Below are 16,470 nucleotides of genomic sequence, written 5' to 3'. Positions count from 1 at the left end.
AATTCTCCATATAATATTTTATTTTGTAAATTTTACAAAATGCAACCATCAAATTTAAATGCAAAAATAACAAGAGACAGAAAGTTTAATATCTTCATTTAACCTGAAAGAGTAAGAAACCTGAATCTTGTAATCCAAATTTGGTCCCTTGAAAGTTTTTAAATGCATTGGAAAGTACAATAAAATGAATCTAAAAGTAGATATTCTTTTGTATTTTGATTACTTCTGCTGATTTATTTCTTTTTTCTTACATTTTGATGCATCTTGTAAATGTGGAATTGCCCAAATAACGGATTAAAAATGAAACCTATTTCATCTTGATGACAAATTGTTCACTGCTTTTTCAAAACCACAAAATCTTACTGAGCTTCTGGTAGAATACTCTTATTTGTACATTCAATGTAAAGTCTTCGATATATGTATATTCATCAAGAATATTGACGTGGAAGAAAATAAGGACCAGTATATTTGATATAGGGAGATTTATGATATGAAATCGCCTGCTCTAGTCAAATATTGCAACTAAGCTGTGTGCAATATTCTTAACATTTCACATCAAATGGCTTAGAAGAGGTTATCACTTTGAAACTAAATTTGCTTCAAATTGCAGTGCACCATTATTCCAAAAAATAACATAGGAGATCTTTATACTTCATAATTTAAAAGGTTTTCCTCATATCTTTTATGAACGGAAGAACATGGAAGCAGCCAAAGAAGTGGATGCTCTTTACCGCAAACTTCTGTTAAGAGTGCCATCTTAGATTTGAAAGGCCTATATGGACCTTGATGAGTTATTTGTTCCACTGCTGTTTCGTCACCCAAAATAGCTTGCATTTGATCAATGAAAATTGCCATCACAAACATACCAAATAGGGTGCTTTCCAACATGAGAATTACAGAATGCATTCTGAAAAATATATTTTTCAGTAAACAATTCCAGTTGAATTCTTCAAACACAACTCTCAACAATTATGAATCCCAATACTTACATTCTGGATTGTTTAATAATAATGTCATTGCTACATGTGGAGCATTCTGTTAACCAAGAAATTACAACTAGAATAACAGAATATCCTGCAAGAGCTCCTAAAAACAACTCTAGTTTAGTAGAATTTCTTGTAATCAAATTTTTACCTTTTTATTTCTTGTCCATTTGTTTTTCTCAAACTATTATGGAATTAAAATGAAATACTCCAGAAAATGAAAAAATACCTAATTATACAGATTCACAAGAATGATATTTTGAAAAAAATGTGAACATACCAACGTATATAAGAAATTGTAGAAAAAATTTCTGATTTCTTTCTCCAACACAATTATTGATCCATGGGCAATGATGATCCATTCTTAAAATGCATCTTTTGCAAATTCTACAATGGTGGGCCCTTGGAGGTCTGTAAGTTTCACACCTTGTACAAATAGTCCAATTAACCAAGTCACATCCTATAATTAAAAATTGTATATTTAAAAATTAAAATTTTAAGGCTAAAACTGAATGTTCTTAATCAATAAAATAGATTCTTGTAACTACCCAAGCTGGCATTTGAATGTAAATCAGAAAAGTCCATTCTATTTTCTGGTAGAGGTATAGTTCCAGGATCAGTCAATACGGCTCTTATATGGGACATACATAAAAGGAAAATAATTGCATTAAATGTAAGAAGGTTGAAGGCTCCCCATAGGCTAAAAAAATTCGAAATTAGCCAAGGAAAATCTTTTTTTCTGAGCTACCTGTTAACCATAGTCTGTAAAATTATCCATTTTACAACTACATAATCTGCATAAAAAATAGCTGAATAGGTAATAATGATACATGCAATACCACAAGGGTCTTTCACCAACATATTCGTTTATTCGACGGCTTATAAAAAACCGACTTCGATTTTATTGTTTTGTCATAATAATTGTTTATACGTTGTTTCTGTTATTAAATTTGATAGAAGGGAATAATCATTTAATACTCTGTGAATAATTGGAACCATAGAAAATTTGACTTGATTTGCTATGTTCGGGGTATTTTCCGCTTAATTAACAAGGTAGCTACGCTAACTTTGTGAATGAAACCAGTAGGATTTTGTGAAATAACTTCTGTTATAGAATTTCCATACCCGAGTTTTAATGAAACAAAAAATTAACTCATTTGGAAGTTTTAGGCATGTAAGTTTGAAACAATACACATTGCAGAAAAATGGTGTAATACTCTGTTACAACAAATTAGAAAAAAAAAATTAGATCAGACAATTTCCTCACATATATGATTCCATATTGTTATACACAAAAAAGTATAATCGGCATCTGCTTATTCAATTGCGCATTGTTAGTAATATGAGTTTTGATGGTGTTTGATATATTTTCCTGTTCCCCTCAAAATTTTGAAAAAAATCTTCGAAAAAGGTGAGATTGTATATAATGTACAAATTAAGGTTTCATTTCAAGTGAGTAATGCGTTATAAATTATAACATAATTAAGAAATTGCTCAGAAAAACTTTATATTTTTTCTATATTGTTCCTTTCTTATTGAAAACATTTTTATGAAGTAATAGATTATCATAAAGAATAATTTCATTCATGAATAACTTGTTTTATTTTATAATACTTGATGAAGAGTAAAAACGCAGTATTATTTCATAATTTAATGTAATAAATAACAATCACTGTAAGGCCAGAAGATAATTTATATTCAACCTATGAAAACAATCTATACTGATATCTCCTTACTCCTGTCATCTTCTAACTATAGAAGAATACAAATTTGTAGAAATATTGCAAATATTTAATTTTTATCTTTTATTCTGGAGAAACTGTGGAAAACAATCGATACTGATTCCCACACCAACAAAGTTGTTTTTTTTTTTGTCGAATCTTGTCCATTTATGTTCCTTCAAAAAAATTATCTTGAGGGAATCCCCCAAATCATAACCAAAAATTAAACAAAATATTTACTCCTTGAAATCATGGATTTTATAAGACTAAATATGTTTTTTCAGGAAAAGCTGAGTAGTAAAATGGAATCAAGAAATAAATTTTTTTGTAACTGTAACGTATGTAAGAGGCCTCTTACTTTTAATTCAAGAAAAAATAAAAAGAAATGTAGTTGCAGAAGCTGTGGAAAAATTCTTTGTAAAGAATGTACACGGCACATACCTTCACAAGATGGAAGGATGGTATAATTTCGTACATTTATAAATCTTGAACTTGTAAAAGTTATATTTTTAGGGTAAAATGTGCAATACTTGTTCGACTAGAGAAGTTTCAAATAAGGGGTTAAATACTTCAACTCCAACACCAAATGTCGCTCCTATTCCAACAAATAAGCTTCTAGATGAGAACAATTTATCAAAGGTCAATCAAGTTCTTTCATAATTTCAAGAAATGGTTTATTAAAAAATTCTCTTCAGATGTCAGAATTTAAAAAAATTTTCATAGATTGTTGCTAAATTAAAATGTTTTGAAGTAGATTGGGATTCATAAATTCATCCTTTATTTTCATTTCAGGTAGTTGACAAAATAGTAAACTGTCCTATATGTCAAGACCTTATGAAGAAACCCATAGTTTTATGCACAGAGGGTCATAGCATGTGCGAGGTATGTGTTGCTGGAAAGGTTAGTCAATGTCCACTGTGCAAGGCCTTGATATCTAAAACAAGAAATTATGCTTTGGAAAAGTTTATGAGCGATTTAAATTTGACTCCCACGAACAACTTCGACAAAACCTGTAAATATTTAGAAAGAGGATGCGCCAAATATTTCGAAAGAGAAAGTGATAAATCTGCCCATGAAAGGGAATGTATACTTCGAGATATCAAATGCCTTCTTAAAGACTCTTATGAAAATTGCCGATATGTGGGGCCAATAGAAGAATACGTTGACCATTTTGAACGATATCATGAAGAAAAAGTATGGCGGAACAATAACGAAGGAATCGCAAACATAAATCTGGAAGTGAATGTCAACAATTTCTCAATCATTAGCTTCATGAATGGTAGACACTATTTTCTTCTGCGCCATAGAAGAGATGTGAAATTACAGAAGGCATATTGGGCAATTCAATTAATAGGAAGTAAAGATATTGCTAAAGAATATAACTATAAATTTGAAATATCAAACGGACGAAGAAAATTGAAAAAGACTGAAATTTGCGAAAATGATACTACTGACTGCAATAAAATATTTGGAAATGAGAATTGTTTTGCAATCCCTTTCAAAAATTTAATCACTTACCTTGATAGTAGTGGACAGTTAAAATTCAAATTCCAAATTTTTAAAACGACCGAAAGAGATATGCATTGGGTGCCCAATACCACCAACCAGTAGTATTAGGTTAGGAATTTTTATTAAATGAGGACTTGTCTTTGCATTGCACTGGCATGAGTAATTTCCCTTATTGTTTAATATGTTATTTTTGTTTTGTGTTATGTATTTATACATAAATTTAAAATATATAGGTATACTTATTCAATTGAAAAAGATATACCCAAAAATATAATGATTTGTCATTATTTATAATAATAATATATATGTACATATTATTATTATTAAATTTGGATATTTGATTTCACTTCCTATTATGTCAATTTAGACCATTTTTGACAATGATATATTTAAACAGATCAGAATATCTCTTTAATAATTTAATATGAAAATTATAACTGGATATCAGCATAAAATAGATTAATTAATTTTCACCATTTCGAATGATGCTCATATAAAAAAATTATATATGAAATTGATGATACATTCCTTTTTGCAACATTCCTATCATATAATTTCCACATACAATATGTGTGTGTTCTTAATACTTTTTCAGTGTTTTTTTGATTAATGCTAAACGCTGTTTATGGGATTCAGTTGTGAAACTTCGTTTAAGAGTTTTCAGTTCATCTGTTCCAAAACCAGGTGTCCACATTTCGTAATTTCTGGTAAGATATTGTTGCACATCCTTAACATCAATTGTAGATACATGTCTATTTTTGGCAATAAGTGCTGCACCATTGAGAACCTGAAAAAGAACATTGAACTCACTAATCCATATAATATGTACATATATCAATTTCAACTTACCTTATCTATGAATTCATCAACATAATTAAGTATTATCTCCTCAACTTCGTCTTCAAGATTCAATGTAGGATCTGTGTCTCTTATGATATCTTGCAAACGTTGTTTTGATAAAATTGGAGCATTCTCTGTGCTTGTTGTCGGGCCACTTTGAGATGATTTAACACCATGAGTCAATGAACTTAATGCTGCATTTTGAATAATATTTGAATTCTGTATGGGCATTGTTTCAACTACCATTGTTTGCTTTAATTCAGGCTGATGATGATCTACAGGTTGTGGAATTGCCGTTGCCAGTGGTATTCCATTACTCGGGTTTACATTTGTAATCATCGTATGTGTTAAAGGAACCTGGTTAAGAACAATATTTGAGGACTGAATCATATTTCCTTGAATATTTTGTACGGGAACAGACATGATTTTGAATTTTCATTTAACACTATATTAAAAATAAAGATCGAGATTTCACTCGAATAAATTTGAGGTTGAAGTATGCATAGAATCCTATGCATAAGTATTATGTGTGTGACGCATAGAAAAAAGCAAAAACTATTAGTTCTGTTCTGACCATGGAAAATAAATATTTTCTATGAATAAAATACACGTCTCAACTCACATGATTGACAGAATCACAACTGTTTTTCAAATTCCTTGAATCTTTATCGATTTATTTGTTTTGTTTTATGCCAGCATATGAAATGGCTGCGGTAAGTTATGACTGTTAGATGATGGATAATTGAAAATATTCCCTAATTTTTCAAAGGTTCAAGTACATGAATATAACGTGAAAATGACATGCGAAGGCTGCTCGGGTGCTGTAGAAAGAGTTTTGGGAAAGTTGAGAGGTAAATTTTCCAATTTATTTAATGAATATTCGTCTAAACGGCATCTTCTTTGCTCTTCTGTATATGTTGAATTATTTCTGTAATATTTACATCATATCTTTATTGAGTCATCACAAATGCTTATCATTTCTCTAGAATCCTTATCACACATTAAAAGTACCTAATGTAATATTTAATTCAAATTAACATAAGTACTTTGAAATGATTCATTGAGAAAGAATTCTAAACCAGTTCAACAGATTATTCTTACCTTACAAACATTTATTAACTGAGTTTACATACATTTCTTAGTAATTTGTTTAGTTATCTAACAAAAATGAAATTGTTCAATTATTTGTTTTAGACAAGGGAGTGCAAGATTTTACTATCAGTTTGCCTGATCAGAAAGTTGAAGTGAAAACTTCACTATCATCTGAAGAGATTCTAGAAACTATAAAGAAGACTGGTAAAGAAGTCAAATACTTATCTTCTCACATTTAATATTAGAATTTTATCCCTTATGCGCAGCTTCAGTATATGTAAAATATGAGAATTTTTTAAATATCTATTATATAAAATGTATTAATTTCAAGTGAAAAATAAATTCATATTTATAAAAAGTAGAGATTACATTTTATTCAGTAAAATACTATAATTTGAATGAAATATTTGAAACAGAGTATAATGAAATATAATAATTTCAACCTAAGGTTAGAATTTTTTCGTGGTTCAATTTTATAGAAATTCATTACAAGTCTTAAAATTCTTCCAATGTGATATAGCTATCACTTTGTAATCCAAAGATTTAAATCATTCATCATTCACTAGCCTTGGTTATCATTTTTTGATTGTATAACTACATCTTTTTCAAGTTGAAAATTAAATAGGCTCTATCATAATTTCAATTCATTCATAGGTTTGTCAACATCATCCATCTCATCATCACTTTTTCTTGGAGTTTTAGGAAGTTGATTCATATTATTCCAATCAATTTCATTAAAATCTATCACAATTTTACTATTTTGGGGCAGATATTGCCAATATTCAACTTTTGCAGCGTCTAACATTTTTTTTGAAGCAATTGTACTTGCTTTGTGTGAATGTTTATCTGATAAATATATGACTTCTTTAATTCCTGCTTGAATAATTACTTTCGCACATTCATTGCATGGAAAAAGACCCACATAGATGGTACAATCCTTCACATCAGCACTATTTTTATTTAGAACTGCATTTACTTCAGCATGACAGACTGAAAATATAATAATTATTAATGAATTTTTGGTGATAACATCATTATTCATGTTGGACATATTATTTCAGATCTATATTTTCAAAAATTGATTAATTACCATAATAATATTTATTATCCAATGCATTTTCTGATTCTTTGGACCAAGGAAACTCGTCATCACTACATCCAGTAGGCATACCATTATAACCAATTCCTACTATTTTCTTATTTCTATCAACTATACAAGCTCCCACCTGCGAACAAGGATCTTTGCTCCTTTTGGCTGCTAAAAAAGCTGTTGCCATAAAATAATCATGCCAACTAATATAGTTTTTCCGTTTGCAATTTATATCTCTGAAAATACAAAATATTAATTTAGTTATAATCCGTTTTGGATGTGGTAGTTCTCTTACTCAGAATCCGCATTCATCTTGATTTATGTAATTATTCTTTTATAATATTCAAATCAGGTTATATTTACATACAAAAATTTCTGTCTGTGTTTTAACTGGATGACTCTCACAAGTCACAGAACAGAACACTAAATATATATGTATCTGTTCTGAAGCATAGAATAGTATCTTACACAGAGTTGGCGACCTTAATATTATATTATTTTATATTTTATTATATTATTTTTTTAATGTGGGCTAGACATAAATAATATTCATATCTATGAATGTGGGTACAGTGACTTAATAAACGTGGGTAAAGGCATCTGAAAATAAGAATGCAGCGCCAAGGTGGGCAGACTTAGAACTTTAAATATTGACATTGTCCGAATTGATCACTCCACGTTACCTTCAATTATTACAGTCCCAATAAAGTATTACAAATGCTAATGTATTGAATATATTCAGGAATACTACAGAAAGTCACATGTCCATTTTTTATTTATTTATTAAGAGATAACTCAATTTACATAAGATGTTTCTGAAAATAAATTTATATAACTATGCTACTTAAAACTAATCATATTGAAACCTATTTATCCAATTATATTATGGCTGGACTAATGAAAATTCAATTGCAAATATTTCATAAAATGTGATAGAGATGATCCGTATGCCCTGAAAAAAATTTTTTAGAATTTCATAGTACATGTCCAAGTATTTCTAAGGAATTTTTCCAATATTGGGTGAAGATACCTTAGTTTTGAAGATTTCAAAATAATAAATTCAGTATGAGTTTTTTTATTGTCTATTATAAATAATTTCTTCGAGAAATCAATTTATGAAGAACTAGTCCATTTGCTGCATACTAATTGGAAAATGCTGTATTTCATTATTTTCAAATAATCTAATTCCTTAAAAAATATTAAAAATATTGAATTGGTTATAGCACAAGCAATTGCAAATACTTCTTTAACTTTCTTCTCAAGAGACCACTGCAATTTACATTCTTTTTTTGAATATCTTAATACGCTGATTGACTCTTTCAATATGTAACTTACTTGAGCAACTGCTATTTAAGCATTTAACAACGTTTCCTTGGTACTCAACTGTTTTTTATTTTTTTAAAAGAGTGGCCTGATCAACTCTTCTTTAAAGTGATGACATCATAATAGCATCCTTTCTAACTTCAAAATCAGGTCACATTTGTTGAAAAATAGTTTTGTCAGATGCTCTTCTGTCTTATGGTTTACTAATAAAAGTAATTAAACCTCCAGGGGAAACTCCCGTCATAAATTTAACTGTGTTATTCGATTCATACTGAGAGTAAAATCTAATTCGGCAGCAAAGGCATTTTGGTTTTTAAAAATTTCCGTACAATCTAGGATAATTCTAATATTTTGAAAACATTCAAAACATTATTCAATTTTCAATTTCAATTTATTTGAGATTCCAACCACAATTACAATGTGCTCAAATATAGTACAAAATACATACAACAATTTCAATGTTATCCCCATCAAGACGAAACAACAACTAAGCAGAGCTTGTTCATGTTGTTCCGACTTTCTGAGGACTTTGAGCACAGGCTTATCAAGTAGTATAAACAAAAAAAAAAAATAAAACAAAAGAAAACCCTAGATGAGATGAAAGGAGAGGCGCGGACATAGAGAACAAAAAACTTTGCACTTTACGGCAAGAATCAACAGCTTAAAGATTCCAAAAAAAAAAAAAAAAAACAAAATGAAATATATCAAATTCACAAATCGAAGGTGAATCGGTTCTCGAACAAAAGTTTCCTGAGCTCCCTACTGAACGTTTTTCTATTCTTAATTTTTCTAACATTTAGTGGGATTCTGTTATAGTATTTAGGCCCAATATAGAAAATGAAACGTTGTGAGCAACTCTTCCTGAACAACCTAATCTCAAGCGACTCATTGTCCACCGCTCTGGTCACGTATCTTCTTTCTAGTTCAATGAGTGGATGATCCTGGGAGAACATGTACACGAGAGTCTGATAAATGTACAACGTCCTCACATTCATAATCCCAGATTCATAATATAATTCATCCGTAGGATGAAGCAGGTCTTTTCTAAACATTATTTTTATCAAACTGTTCTGTGATATTTGTAGACCCTTTCCAGCGTTCTTAGTAAGACCCCCCCACACAATCACACAATACCTGAGAACTGACTCTACTAAAGAATTATAAAGTAATAATAAGGTTTTCGTATTGAATATATCTCTTAGAACATAAAATTTATGCTGGAGCAATCTCAACCTTTTCATCAACATAGCGGACTGCGCCTCCCATCTCAGGTATTTATCCACCATGATACCCAAGTACTTTATCTCGTTAACTCTCGAGATTGATGGACATGCGCAACTTTGGAGAGTACATTCATCATTGTGAACAACTAAAAGATCATTATCGGGCTGCCCATCAATAGTGATCGAAAAGGTAATGAATTTAGTTTTGCAAAAATTCAAGGACATTGAATTGAAACTCAACCACTCATAAAGATCAAAGAGACAACTCTCCGCCGTTCTATAAAGGGCATCCCATGAATCACCCACGAAAACAATTGCAGTGTCGTCGGCGTATGATATGATCTTATCGGAGATATTATTCATCTCAAAAACATCGTTGAAATAGATAAGAAATAACAACGGTCCAAGGACTGTACCTTGAGGTACCCCCGACACGACCGTTGTTGAATCGCTAAGAGAATTACCAACTCTAACGCATTGGCTTCTGTCCCTCAGGTAATCCTTCAACAAGTCATAAGCGATTCCCCTCACTCCCGTATTGCTGAGCTTAGTAAGCAGCCGCTCATGTGAAATAGTGTCGAACGCTTTAGCTAAATCAAGAAATACAGTCATACATTTTTTTGATTCGTCCAAACTGGTCACAATCCTCCCCACTAGATCCAAAGCAGCATCCATCGTGCTGACACCCTTTCTAAAACCAAACTGTTTGCCCGAGATAACATGGTGCTGATCGTAAAATGAGAGAAGTCTCCTTTTGAAGCATTTTTCAAAAATCTTCGCGAAATTATTTATGAGAGAGATAGGCCGATAGTTAGATGGATTATCATGATTCCCACTTTTGAAAACAGGGACAATCATAGATTCTTTCCATTGAAGGGGAAGTGAACCGGATGTGAATGTTAAATTTATAATATGACAGAGAGGTTTAGTGATAAACATGTGTATACGTTTCAACAATTTAGCTTGTAACTTATCAGGTCCAGTCGCAGCGTCATTCTTTAAGCTGCTGATTTCTTCTATTATCTCGTTCTCTGTAACTGGAGATAGAAAAACTGATTCCCGGATTATTTTGTTAGTCTTAATTCTCTTACAAGCATCTGGTTTAACCGTTTTTATTTTTTCAGCTATATTCGTACCCACTCTAGCAAAGAAATTATTGAATATAGCCGCATTCTCCCTATCATCTGTTATACTCACACCATTCTCATCTCTTAAACTAATCTTGCTCGAACTGGATTTATCAGATTTATTATTAGTAGCGCAATTAATTGTTTTCCATATTTTTTTATAATTGTTTCCCGCATTCTTTATTTGTAACATGTAGTAATCATTCTTTGTAATCCTTATAAGTTTATTCAATTTATTTCTGTACTGACAATATTCATTTTTAAGTTCTATTGAAAAATTTTTGGTGAGATTTTTCTTCAAACGATCCCTTTTGTTTATGGACTCAATCAAACCGCGAGTAATCCAAGGTTTGAGCTTTACAAATTTTCGGTGAACAGTTTTCCTCACAGAGCAACGCTGCAATAACCCCTGAACTTTATCAATGAAAATATTATAACTCGACTGTACATCCCTAGCTTTCAAAACGTCCTCCCAGCCTTCCTCGTTCAAGTACTGACTCAATTTATCGAAATCGGTCCGATCTATTTGCATCAAATTTCCCGGTGAACGATTGATGATTTTAAACTTGAATCTAAGGGAGGCGAGAGTAGCAAAATGGTCCGTGAGGGCCGCCCGTACAACTAGGGGTTTTATAGTGACACAGTCATTGATGTATCTTGCCCTTCGAATAAAAATATGATCCAATATGCTTTTGGAAGTTTCCGTTTCTCTTGTTATTTCATTGATGTAAGAAATATAACCATTTTCACTTAACATGTTATGATAATTTGTGACATCCAATGATGAATTGTCCAGCAAATTGAAATTAATATCTCCCAGGAATATCTCAAGTGGATTCCTTTTCAAAGTTTTCATATATTCATGAACATCTCTAATGTAAAGCAATGCATCAGTGGAGGGTGGCCTATATGATGCCGTGATTCCTATACTGAGTTTTTCTATCCTGAGCAATACCCTACATAACACTGTTTCAGTCAAGGAATAATTGATCACCTGCGCAGTGAACACATCGCGAATATAGACAATCAAACCATCATTTTTATTGAATCTTGACTCATTGTAAAATATATTAAAGTGAGGAATTCTGAACCGACTCACCTCCTCCACATTCCAAGTTTCAGACAATACAACAACTCCGACTCTATCATCTACAGATTCAAGGTATACAAGAAACTCTTCAAAATTTTTGCGAACACTTCGAATATTTAGATGTAAAATAGTTAAATCATCTATCCTTACCTCCCTAAAAGCCTCTTCAAAACCGTCCACAACCTCTGTTTCAATCATCTCATCCAAATTACCTAAAAAGTCCAGCATCTCTAATGCAGAATTTAACTAATACTCTCTCCGTTCAGCGAGCCGACCTCATAAAATTATTCTTAAACCACGAAAAAAAAAAAAAAAAAACCCTTATAAACTATTGAGAAAAATCTTTGAACCATATATAAAAATTATGAAATTATTCTCCATCAAAGTGACAAGTTATCTAAATCATTTACACTAAAAATTGGTTTGAAATCTTTGTTCTTTCTCACAAAAATAATTCCGTTCTGGGACCAAACACTTTTGATATTTGTACGTTTTATTGCTTCTTCCATTAATTTTCGCCGAGTTGACGATAGATCTTCCCTAACTACCAGTCCAGTGCCTTTGAGAAGTTTTTTGTTTTTATAAATTTTATGTTTTGTCTGAAGTTCCCTCAATCTAAGCAATATTACTCTCCGATTTTTATCATTCGGTTTTCCAATTCTGTGACACTCTTGTACATCGCTTTCCTTGAGGTCGATGTTCATTTTAGAATTGAGAAAGCTCACTAGTGAACTTATCGTGCTTTCCTTGGTAGTATCCGGATAATTGAAAATTCTGAGATTGCACTTACGTGTATTCTGATCAAGCTGCTCAATGGTCCTCTTTAGTTCTTCATTTTCTTTCCTCAAATTTTTCAGTTCAGTTTCCATATTAATCATTTTGGATTTATGTCTGTCTTCAAGATCCATCAGCTGGTTTTCAAACAATATCAATTTCTTATCTACTTCTTTCGATATTCCATCTGTCACCTTATCTACAATCGTCCTGATAAAGTCTGGATCCACCCACAATTGTCGTAATGAAGAGTTAACTATAGACTTCAAATCGTCCGTTTGTTGTTTTGGAGGCATTTTCAGATAATACAAGTAGCACACTATATGCAAAAAAAACAACTTAACCCAGAGTTTTCGAGATTTGAAATTGTCAGGGTTCTGTATCAATTCAATATTCGAGAGCTCGCTGAAAAACACATCTACATGTATCGATGCATGTGATAGAATTGATATTTGAACTTTTTTTTTCCCAGGGAAAACACTGAGGAACTGAACAATAGCGATTCGAACGACTCATAACCATTAAAATGATTTAAAAATATAAATATTAGTAGAATATCACACAAACACAAAGCAGAATATAAGAACTATGTCAAGATTTTCAGTTACCCTGATTGTCACCAGGTGGCATAGCGCTTATAGTGACTTATGGTGGATTTATGCACCAGTCCTTAGAACTAAGACTAAACCTAAGAACTTAGAACTAAGAATTGAACGCTAACAAATCAATGAGGGCGTTTATGTACCGGGTTTTTCACCATAATTTGATCCCCCCTTTAACTTTGTTACTAGAAGAGGTACAAAAAAATGTTTTCTACAAAAGTTTCACGAAATCAACTAGTGTTTTTTAAAATGATTTCACAAAACGAAATATATACAGAGTGGGCCACATATTGATTGCAACTTCAATTTTTCTAATGGAACACCCTGTATATTTTTCTATATTTGACTAGCTCTTTTTCCCCTGATTTCGAATATATAACATATGTTTGGCATATCTCTCTTATTCTGAGTACCACAGAGTTTCAAATTTTAAGAACCACCTGACATGCTCAGTAATCAGTTTTCAAGTGGTAGGCTGCGATAACTCAAAATGCCCTTTTTTGAGTTATCTCGTTGGCAACGATAGTCAAATTGCCAACGAGATAACTCAAAAAAGGGCATATAGAGAATATTTGTCTATGACTGTTCATTAAGGTTTCTATCCTTGTCACAATACAACTCTACTAACGCCCAGGCCATGTTAGGTCTATGATTGTGTTATGTATTGAGTTTTGGTAAAAAAGTAATAACAAAGACTATCTAATAATCTGTGGTAATAATTTGGAATTGACGATTTGGTTTAAAAGCAATTAGAGGCTAAATTTTGAGCCGTAAAAGACTAGAGATAAATTGTTTCTGCATTACTACGAAAATGACAACATTGGACTTTAAAGAAAGTCTCAATGATTTGAAGGAAAAATATCATAAAGTAGTAAAACTAATAAAAGAAGATTCGAAGAATGATCCACTTGAAGAACCTTTCATTTCTAAATTTGCAGCAAAAGAAATATTGATTTCAATGAATACTTCGCTTGAAAATTTGTTGAAGGAAAGAGAATTGGGTAAAGACGAGCAAAAAAAACTGTCAGGTGGGTATATGTTCAATGCAATTGTAAATTTTACTTGAAAGAATATTTTATAGCTATGCTTGGAACCGTACACATTTTTCTGGGTACTATTGCAATTGAAATTGAGGATCCTTCAACAGCTGAAAAACATTTGAACAAGTGTCTCCAACTCATAGATAATTTTATGGAAGAGCCTGATTACATAAGTATTACATTGAATGCTTATAATCAGTTTGGTATATTATGGTTTAAAAGCGAACCAGGAATAGGTAAAAGTTATCTTTCCAAATCAATGGAATTATATGAAAAAAATAAGAATAATTCTGAGCCACCCAAATGCTTGGATGATTTATTTGAACTTGATTCTACATGTGTTGATAGTGATGAAGCATGGAAAAGATTTGAAAAGATATGTACAGCTACATATTATTATCTGGCACAAATTCATGGGAGTTTGAAAGATGCACTGAAAAGTGCAGTTTATTGTCATATAACCCTTAAAAGGCAACTTGTTTACAATGAATTTGAATATATTGACTGGTCACTGAATGCAGCAACATTATCTCAATTTTTCGCTGAACAGAAAGGTTTTAAACAAGCAAGGCATCATTTGAGTGCAGCTTCCTATATTTTAGATATGTATAAAAAGGAACTTGACAGTATTGAAATTCATGATGAAATGTATGACTGTAAAATAGAAGAATTCAATCATAGGAATGCCGATGTAGCACGTTGTTGGGCACAATATGGGTCATTGTTACTTTCTAAGTCAAAAGAAAGATTACTTGCTGAAACAGAAAAGGATGACCCTAATTATTTGCCATCTTCTACTGATTTAGCAGATATTCAAAATTCAGATTCTACAGTATCTAAAGACGATTTGGGCAATTTATATTTTGAATCATTGAATCTTGAAGAATATGAAAAAGAAGTTAGTGATAAATATGTATTAACACTAGATGAAGCTAAAGCTGTATTTTTGAATTCACAAAAATGGTTATTGAAAAGTCAGGAATATTACAGCTTGGAAAGTTTAGCGTCGGATTTTATAGATATTAACCTTAATCATTGTCAGTTATATCTTGATTTACTCTTTTTTGATGATAATCCTGATAATCAAGCCAAATATCAGAAAAGGAGGATTGATTTGATAGAGAACCTATTATCACAAATAAACTCAAAATTTTATTTGAGTCATTGTAGAAAAATGTGGTATGAAGTTGGGAATGCTTATATAAATCTTCTTGACATAAAATTGGATAAACAGAGAGAGTCTAATGAAAGACCTAATCCAGCTTCGCTCTCTAAAATAAACAACATTATTTCCAAAGGAATAGCCTATTTTACGTTATTTTTGAGATCTTTTGAGGGTAAATCCAAGCAGATTGATGATTACTTAATGGTTTATGCTAGGGCACAATTTTATATAGGAGTATTACTTGGAAAATATATCACATTAGACAAATGTAAGAAGCTAGAAAACACTGAAGCTAGTCTACTGGCATATCAGAAAGTATTGATATTTTGCGAAAAATATCCAGATGCAAAAGATTCTATTATGGTTGAGTTTGGTGTTTGTAAGGAAATGGTTGAGTTACTTCCAGCCAAAATTTGTTTATTGAAGAATGAAATACACACTGATAATTAAACATCATTATCCAAAATAGATATAAGGACATGAGATAAGAATAACGTCGATTTTTTGTGGAAGCATTTATTGTAATACTGTTTTATTGTGTTCTTGATTCTTTGTAGTTTAATATTCAAAACATAGATGCTTGAATTCACACATTAGTTGTTATATAATCTCAAATCAATGTGATATTGTTTTATTTTTGTTGCAGTCGATCCAAACCCATTTTGTTTTTTATGATTCTCAATATACGAATCAAATTAAAGTTATTTTATTAAATGGATTATTTTTCATTTGACAGGTAGCAGGAAATCCATTTTTTCTCCCATGATGTCTCAACAAAAATTATGTGATCATTCTTTGCAGAATGATCATGGAACTAAATAAAAAATGAAAGAATTTCACTCTATAGAAATTATCTATTTAATATTGCCCCACTTGATTCACTTCATATCG

The 16,470-nt window shown here is 31.2% G+C and overlaps 6 protein-coding genes across 8 annotated transcripts; 3 read left to right on the top strand and 3 right to left on the bottom strand.

Annotated features, from left to right (window-relative positions):
- Nucleotides 1-206: 206 nt before the first annotated feature.
- LOC123685082 (palmitoyltransferase ZDHHC3) lies at nucleotides 207-1,960 on the bottom strand. The gene is made up of 5 exons (XM_045624663.1): nucleotides 1,732-1,960; nucleotides 1,532-1,683; nucleotides 1,264-1,443; nucleotides 990-1,086; nucleotides 207-907 (listed from the first exon to the last, which is right to left on the bottom strand). The coding sequence occupies exons 1-5, from the start codon at nucleotides 1,842-1,844 to the stop codon at nucleotides 646-648; spliced, it is 804 nt and encodes a 267-aa protein (XP_045480619.1). The 5' UTR covers nucleotides 1,845-1,960; the 3' UTR covers nucleotides 207-645.
- On the top strand, nucleotides 1,956-4,487 carry LOC123685079 (E3 ubiquitin-protein ligase SIAH1A-like). 3 transcript variants are annotated; one of them, XM_045624659.1, is made up of 4 exons: nucleotides 1,956-2,157; nucleotides 2,989-3,165; nucleotides 3,218-3,343; nucleotides 3,497-4,487. In XM_045624659.1, the coding sequence occupies exons 1-4, from the start codon at nucleotides 2,119-2,121 to the stop codon at nucleotides 4,313-4,315; spliced, it is 1,161 nt and encodes a 386-aa protein (XP_045480615.1). In that variant the 5' UTR covers nucleotides 1,956-2,118; the 3' UTR covers nucleotides 4,316-4,487. The 3 variants fall into 3 exon arrangements, with proteins under 3 accessions (XP_045480615.1, XP_045480616.1, XP_045480617.1); XM_045624660.1 differs by lacking the exon at nucleotides 1,956-2,157 and adding an exon at nucleotides 2,241-2,394; XM_045624661.1 differs by lacking the exon at nucleotides 1,956-2,157 and adding an exon at nucleotides 2,255-2,435.
- Nucleotides 4,488-4,619: 132 nt separating this feature from the next.
- Nucleotides 4,620-5,586, bottom strand: LOC123685084 (transcription initiation factor TFIID subunit 12). The gene is made up of 2 exons (XM_045624666.1): nucleotides 5,063-5,586; nucleotides 4,620-5,000 (listed from the first exon to the last, which is right to left on the bottom strand). The coding sequence occupies exons 1-2, from the start codon at nucleotides 5,474-5,476 to the stop codon at nucleotides 4,794-4,796; spliced, it is 621 nt and encodes a 206-aa protein (XP_045480622.1). The 5' UTR covers nucleotides 5,477-5,586; the 3' UTR covers nucleotides 4,620-4,793.
- Nucleotides 5,587-5,608: 22 nt separating this feature from the next.
- LOC123685086 (copper transport protein ATOX1) lies at nucleotides 5,609-6,506 on the top strand. Its single transcript, XM_045624668.1, has 3 exons — nucleotides 5,609-5,766; nucleotides 5,823-5,904; nucleotides 6,248-6,506. Exons 1-3 carry the CDS (start codon nucleotides 5,743-5,745, stop codon nucleotides 6,382-6,384), a joined length of 243 nt encoding a protein of 80 aa, XP_045480624.1. The 5' UTR covers nucleotides 5,609-5,742; the 3' UTR covers nucleotides 6,385-6,506.
- On the bottom strand, nucleotides 6,494-7,670 carry LOC123685083 (deoxycytidylate deaminase). Its single transcript, XM_045624664.1, has 3 exons — nucleotides 7,531-7,670; nucleotides 7,236-7,471; nucleotides 6,494-7,135 (listed from the first exon to the last, which is right to left on the bottom strand). Exons 1-3 carry the CDS (start codon nucleotides 7,545-7,547, stop codon nucleotides 6,777-6,779), a joined length of 612 nt encoding a protein of 203 aa, XP_045480620.1. The 5' UTR covers nucleotides 7,548-7,670; the 3' UTR covers nucleotides 6,494-6,776.
- Nucleotides 7,671-13,998: 6,328 nt separating this feature from the next.
- LOC123684380 (KIF-binding protein) lies at nucleotides 13,999-16,290 on the top strand. The gene is made up of 2 exons (XM_045623616.1): nucleotides 13,999-14,402; nucleotides 14,456-16,290. The coding sequence occupies exons 1-2, from the start codon at nucleotides 14,186-14,188 to the stop codon at nucleotides 16,027-16,029; spliced, it is 1,791 nt and encodes a 596-aa protein (XP_045479572.1). The 5' UTR covers nucleotides 13,999-14,185; the 3' UTR covers nucleotides 16,030-16,290.
- The last annotated feature ends 180 nt before the right edge of the window (nucleotides 16,291-16,470 follow it).

The sequence above is a fragment of the Harmonia axyridis genome, chromosome 7, assembly GCF_914767665.1.
Source record: "Harmonia axyridis chromosome 7, icHarAxyr1.1, whole genome shotgun sequence".
Lineage (NCBI taxonomy): Eukaryota > Metazoa > Arthropoda > Insecta > Coleoptera > Coccinellidae > Harmonia > Harmonia axyridis.
Note: the sequence above shows the minus strand (reverse complement) of the source record. Positions and strands in the feature narration are given on the sequence as shown.

Coding starts and splice junctions, on each gene's coding strand:
- LOC123685082 (XM_045624663.1), bottom strand. CDS start 1,844: ATGTTGGTGAAAGACCCTTGTGGTATTGCATGTATCATTATTACCTAT. Junction 1,684..1,731: donor TTACAGACTATGGTTAACAG/GTAGCTCAGAAA, acceptor GAATTTTTTTAG/CCTATGGGGAGCCTTCAACC. Junction 1,444..1,531: donor ACATTCAAATGCCAGCTTGG/GTAGTTACAAGA, acceptor TTTTAATTATAG/GATGTGACTTGGTTAATTGG.
- LOC123685079 (XM_045624659.1), top strand. CDS start 2,119: ATGAAACAAAAAATTAACTCATTTGGAAGTTTTAGGCAT. Junction 2,158..2,988: donor CATTTGGAAGTTTTAGGCAT/GTAAGTTTGAAA, acceptor ATGTTTTTTCAG/GAAAAGCTGAGTAGTAAAAT. Junction 3,166..3,217: donor CTTCACAAGATGGAAGGATG/GTATAATTTCGT, acceptor TTATATTTTTAG/GGTAAAATGTGCAATACTTG.
- LOC123685084 (XM_045624666.1), bottom strand. CDS start 5,476: ATGTCTGTTCCCGTACAAAATATTCAAGGAAATATGATTCAGTCCTCA. Junction 5,001..5,062: donor TTGATGAATTCATAGATAAG/GTAAGTTGAAAT, acceptor GTTCTTTTTCAG/GTTCTCAATGGTGCAGCACT.
- LOC123685086 (XM_045624668.1), top strand. CDS start 5,743: ATGCCAGCATATGAAATGGCTGCG. Junction 5,767..5,822: donor CAGCATATGAAATGGCTGCG/GTAAGTTATGAC, acceptor AATTTTTCAAAG/GTTCAAGTACATGAATATAA. Junction 5,905..6,247: donor AGTTTTGGGAAAGTTGAGAG/GTAAATTTTCCA, acceptor TATTTGTTTTAG/ACAAGGGAGTGCAAGATTTT.
- LOC123685083 (XM_045624664.1), bottom strand. Junction 7,136..7,235: donor GGATAATAAATATTATTATG/GTAATTAATCAA, acceptor TTATATTTTCAG/TCTGTCATGCTGAAGTAAAT.
- LOC123684380 (XM_045623616.1), top strand. CDS start 14,186: ATGACAACATTGGACTTTAAAGAAAGTCTCAATGATTTGAAGGAAAAA. Junction 14,403..14,455: donor CGAGCAAAAAAAACTGTCAG/GTGGGTATATGT, acceptor AATATTTTATAG/CTATGCTTGGAACCGTACAC.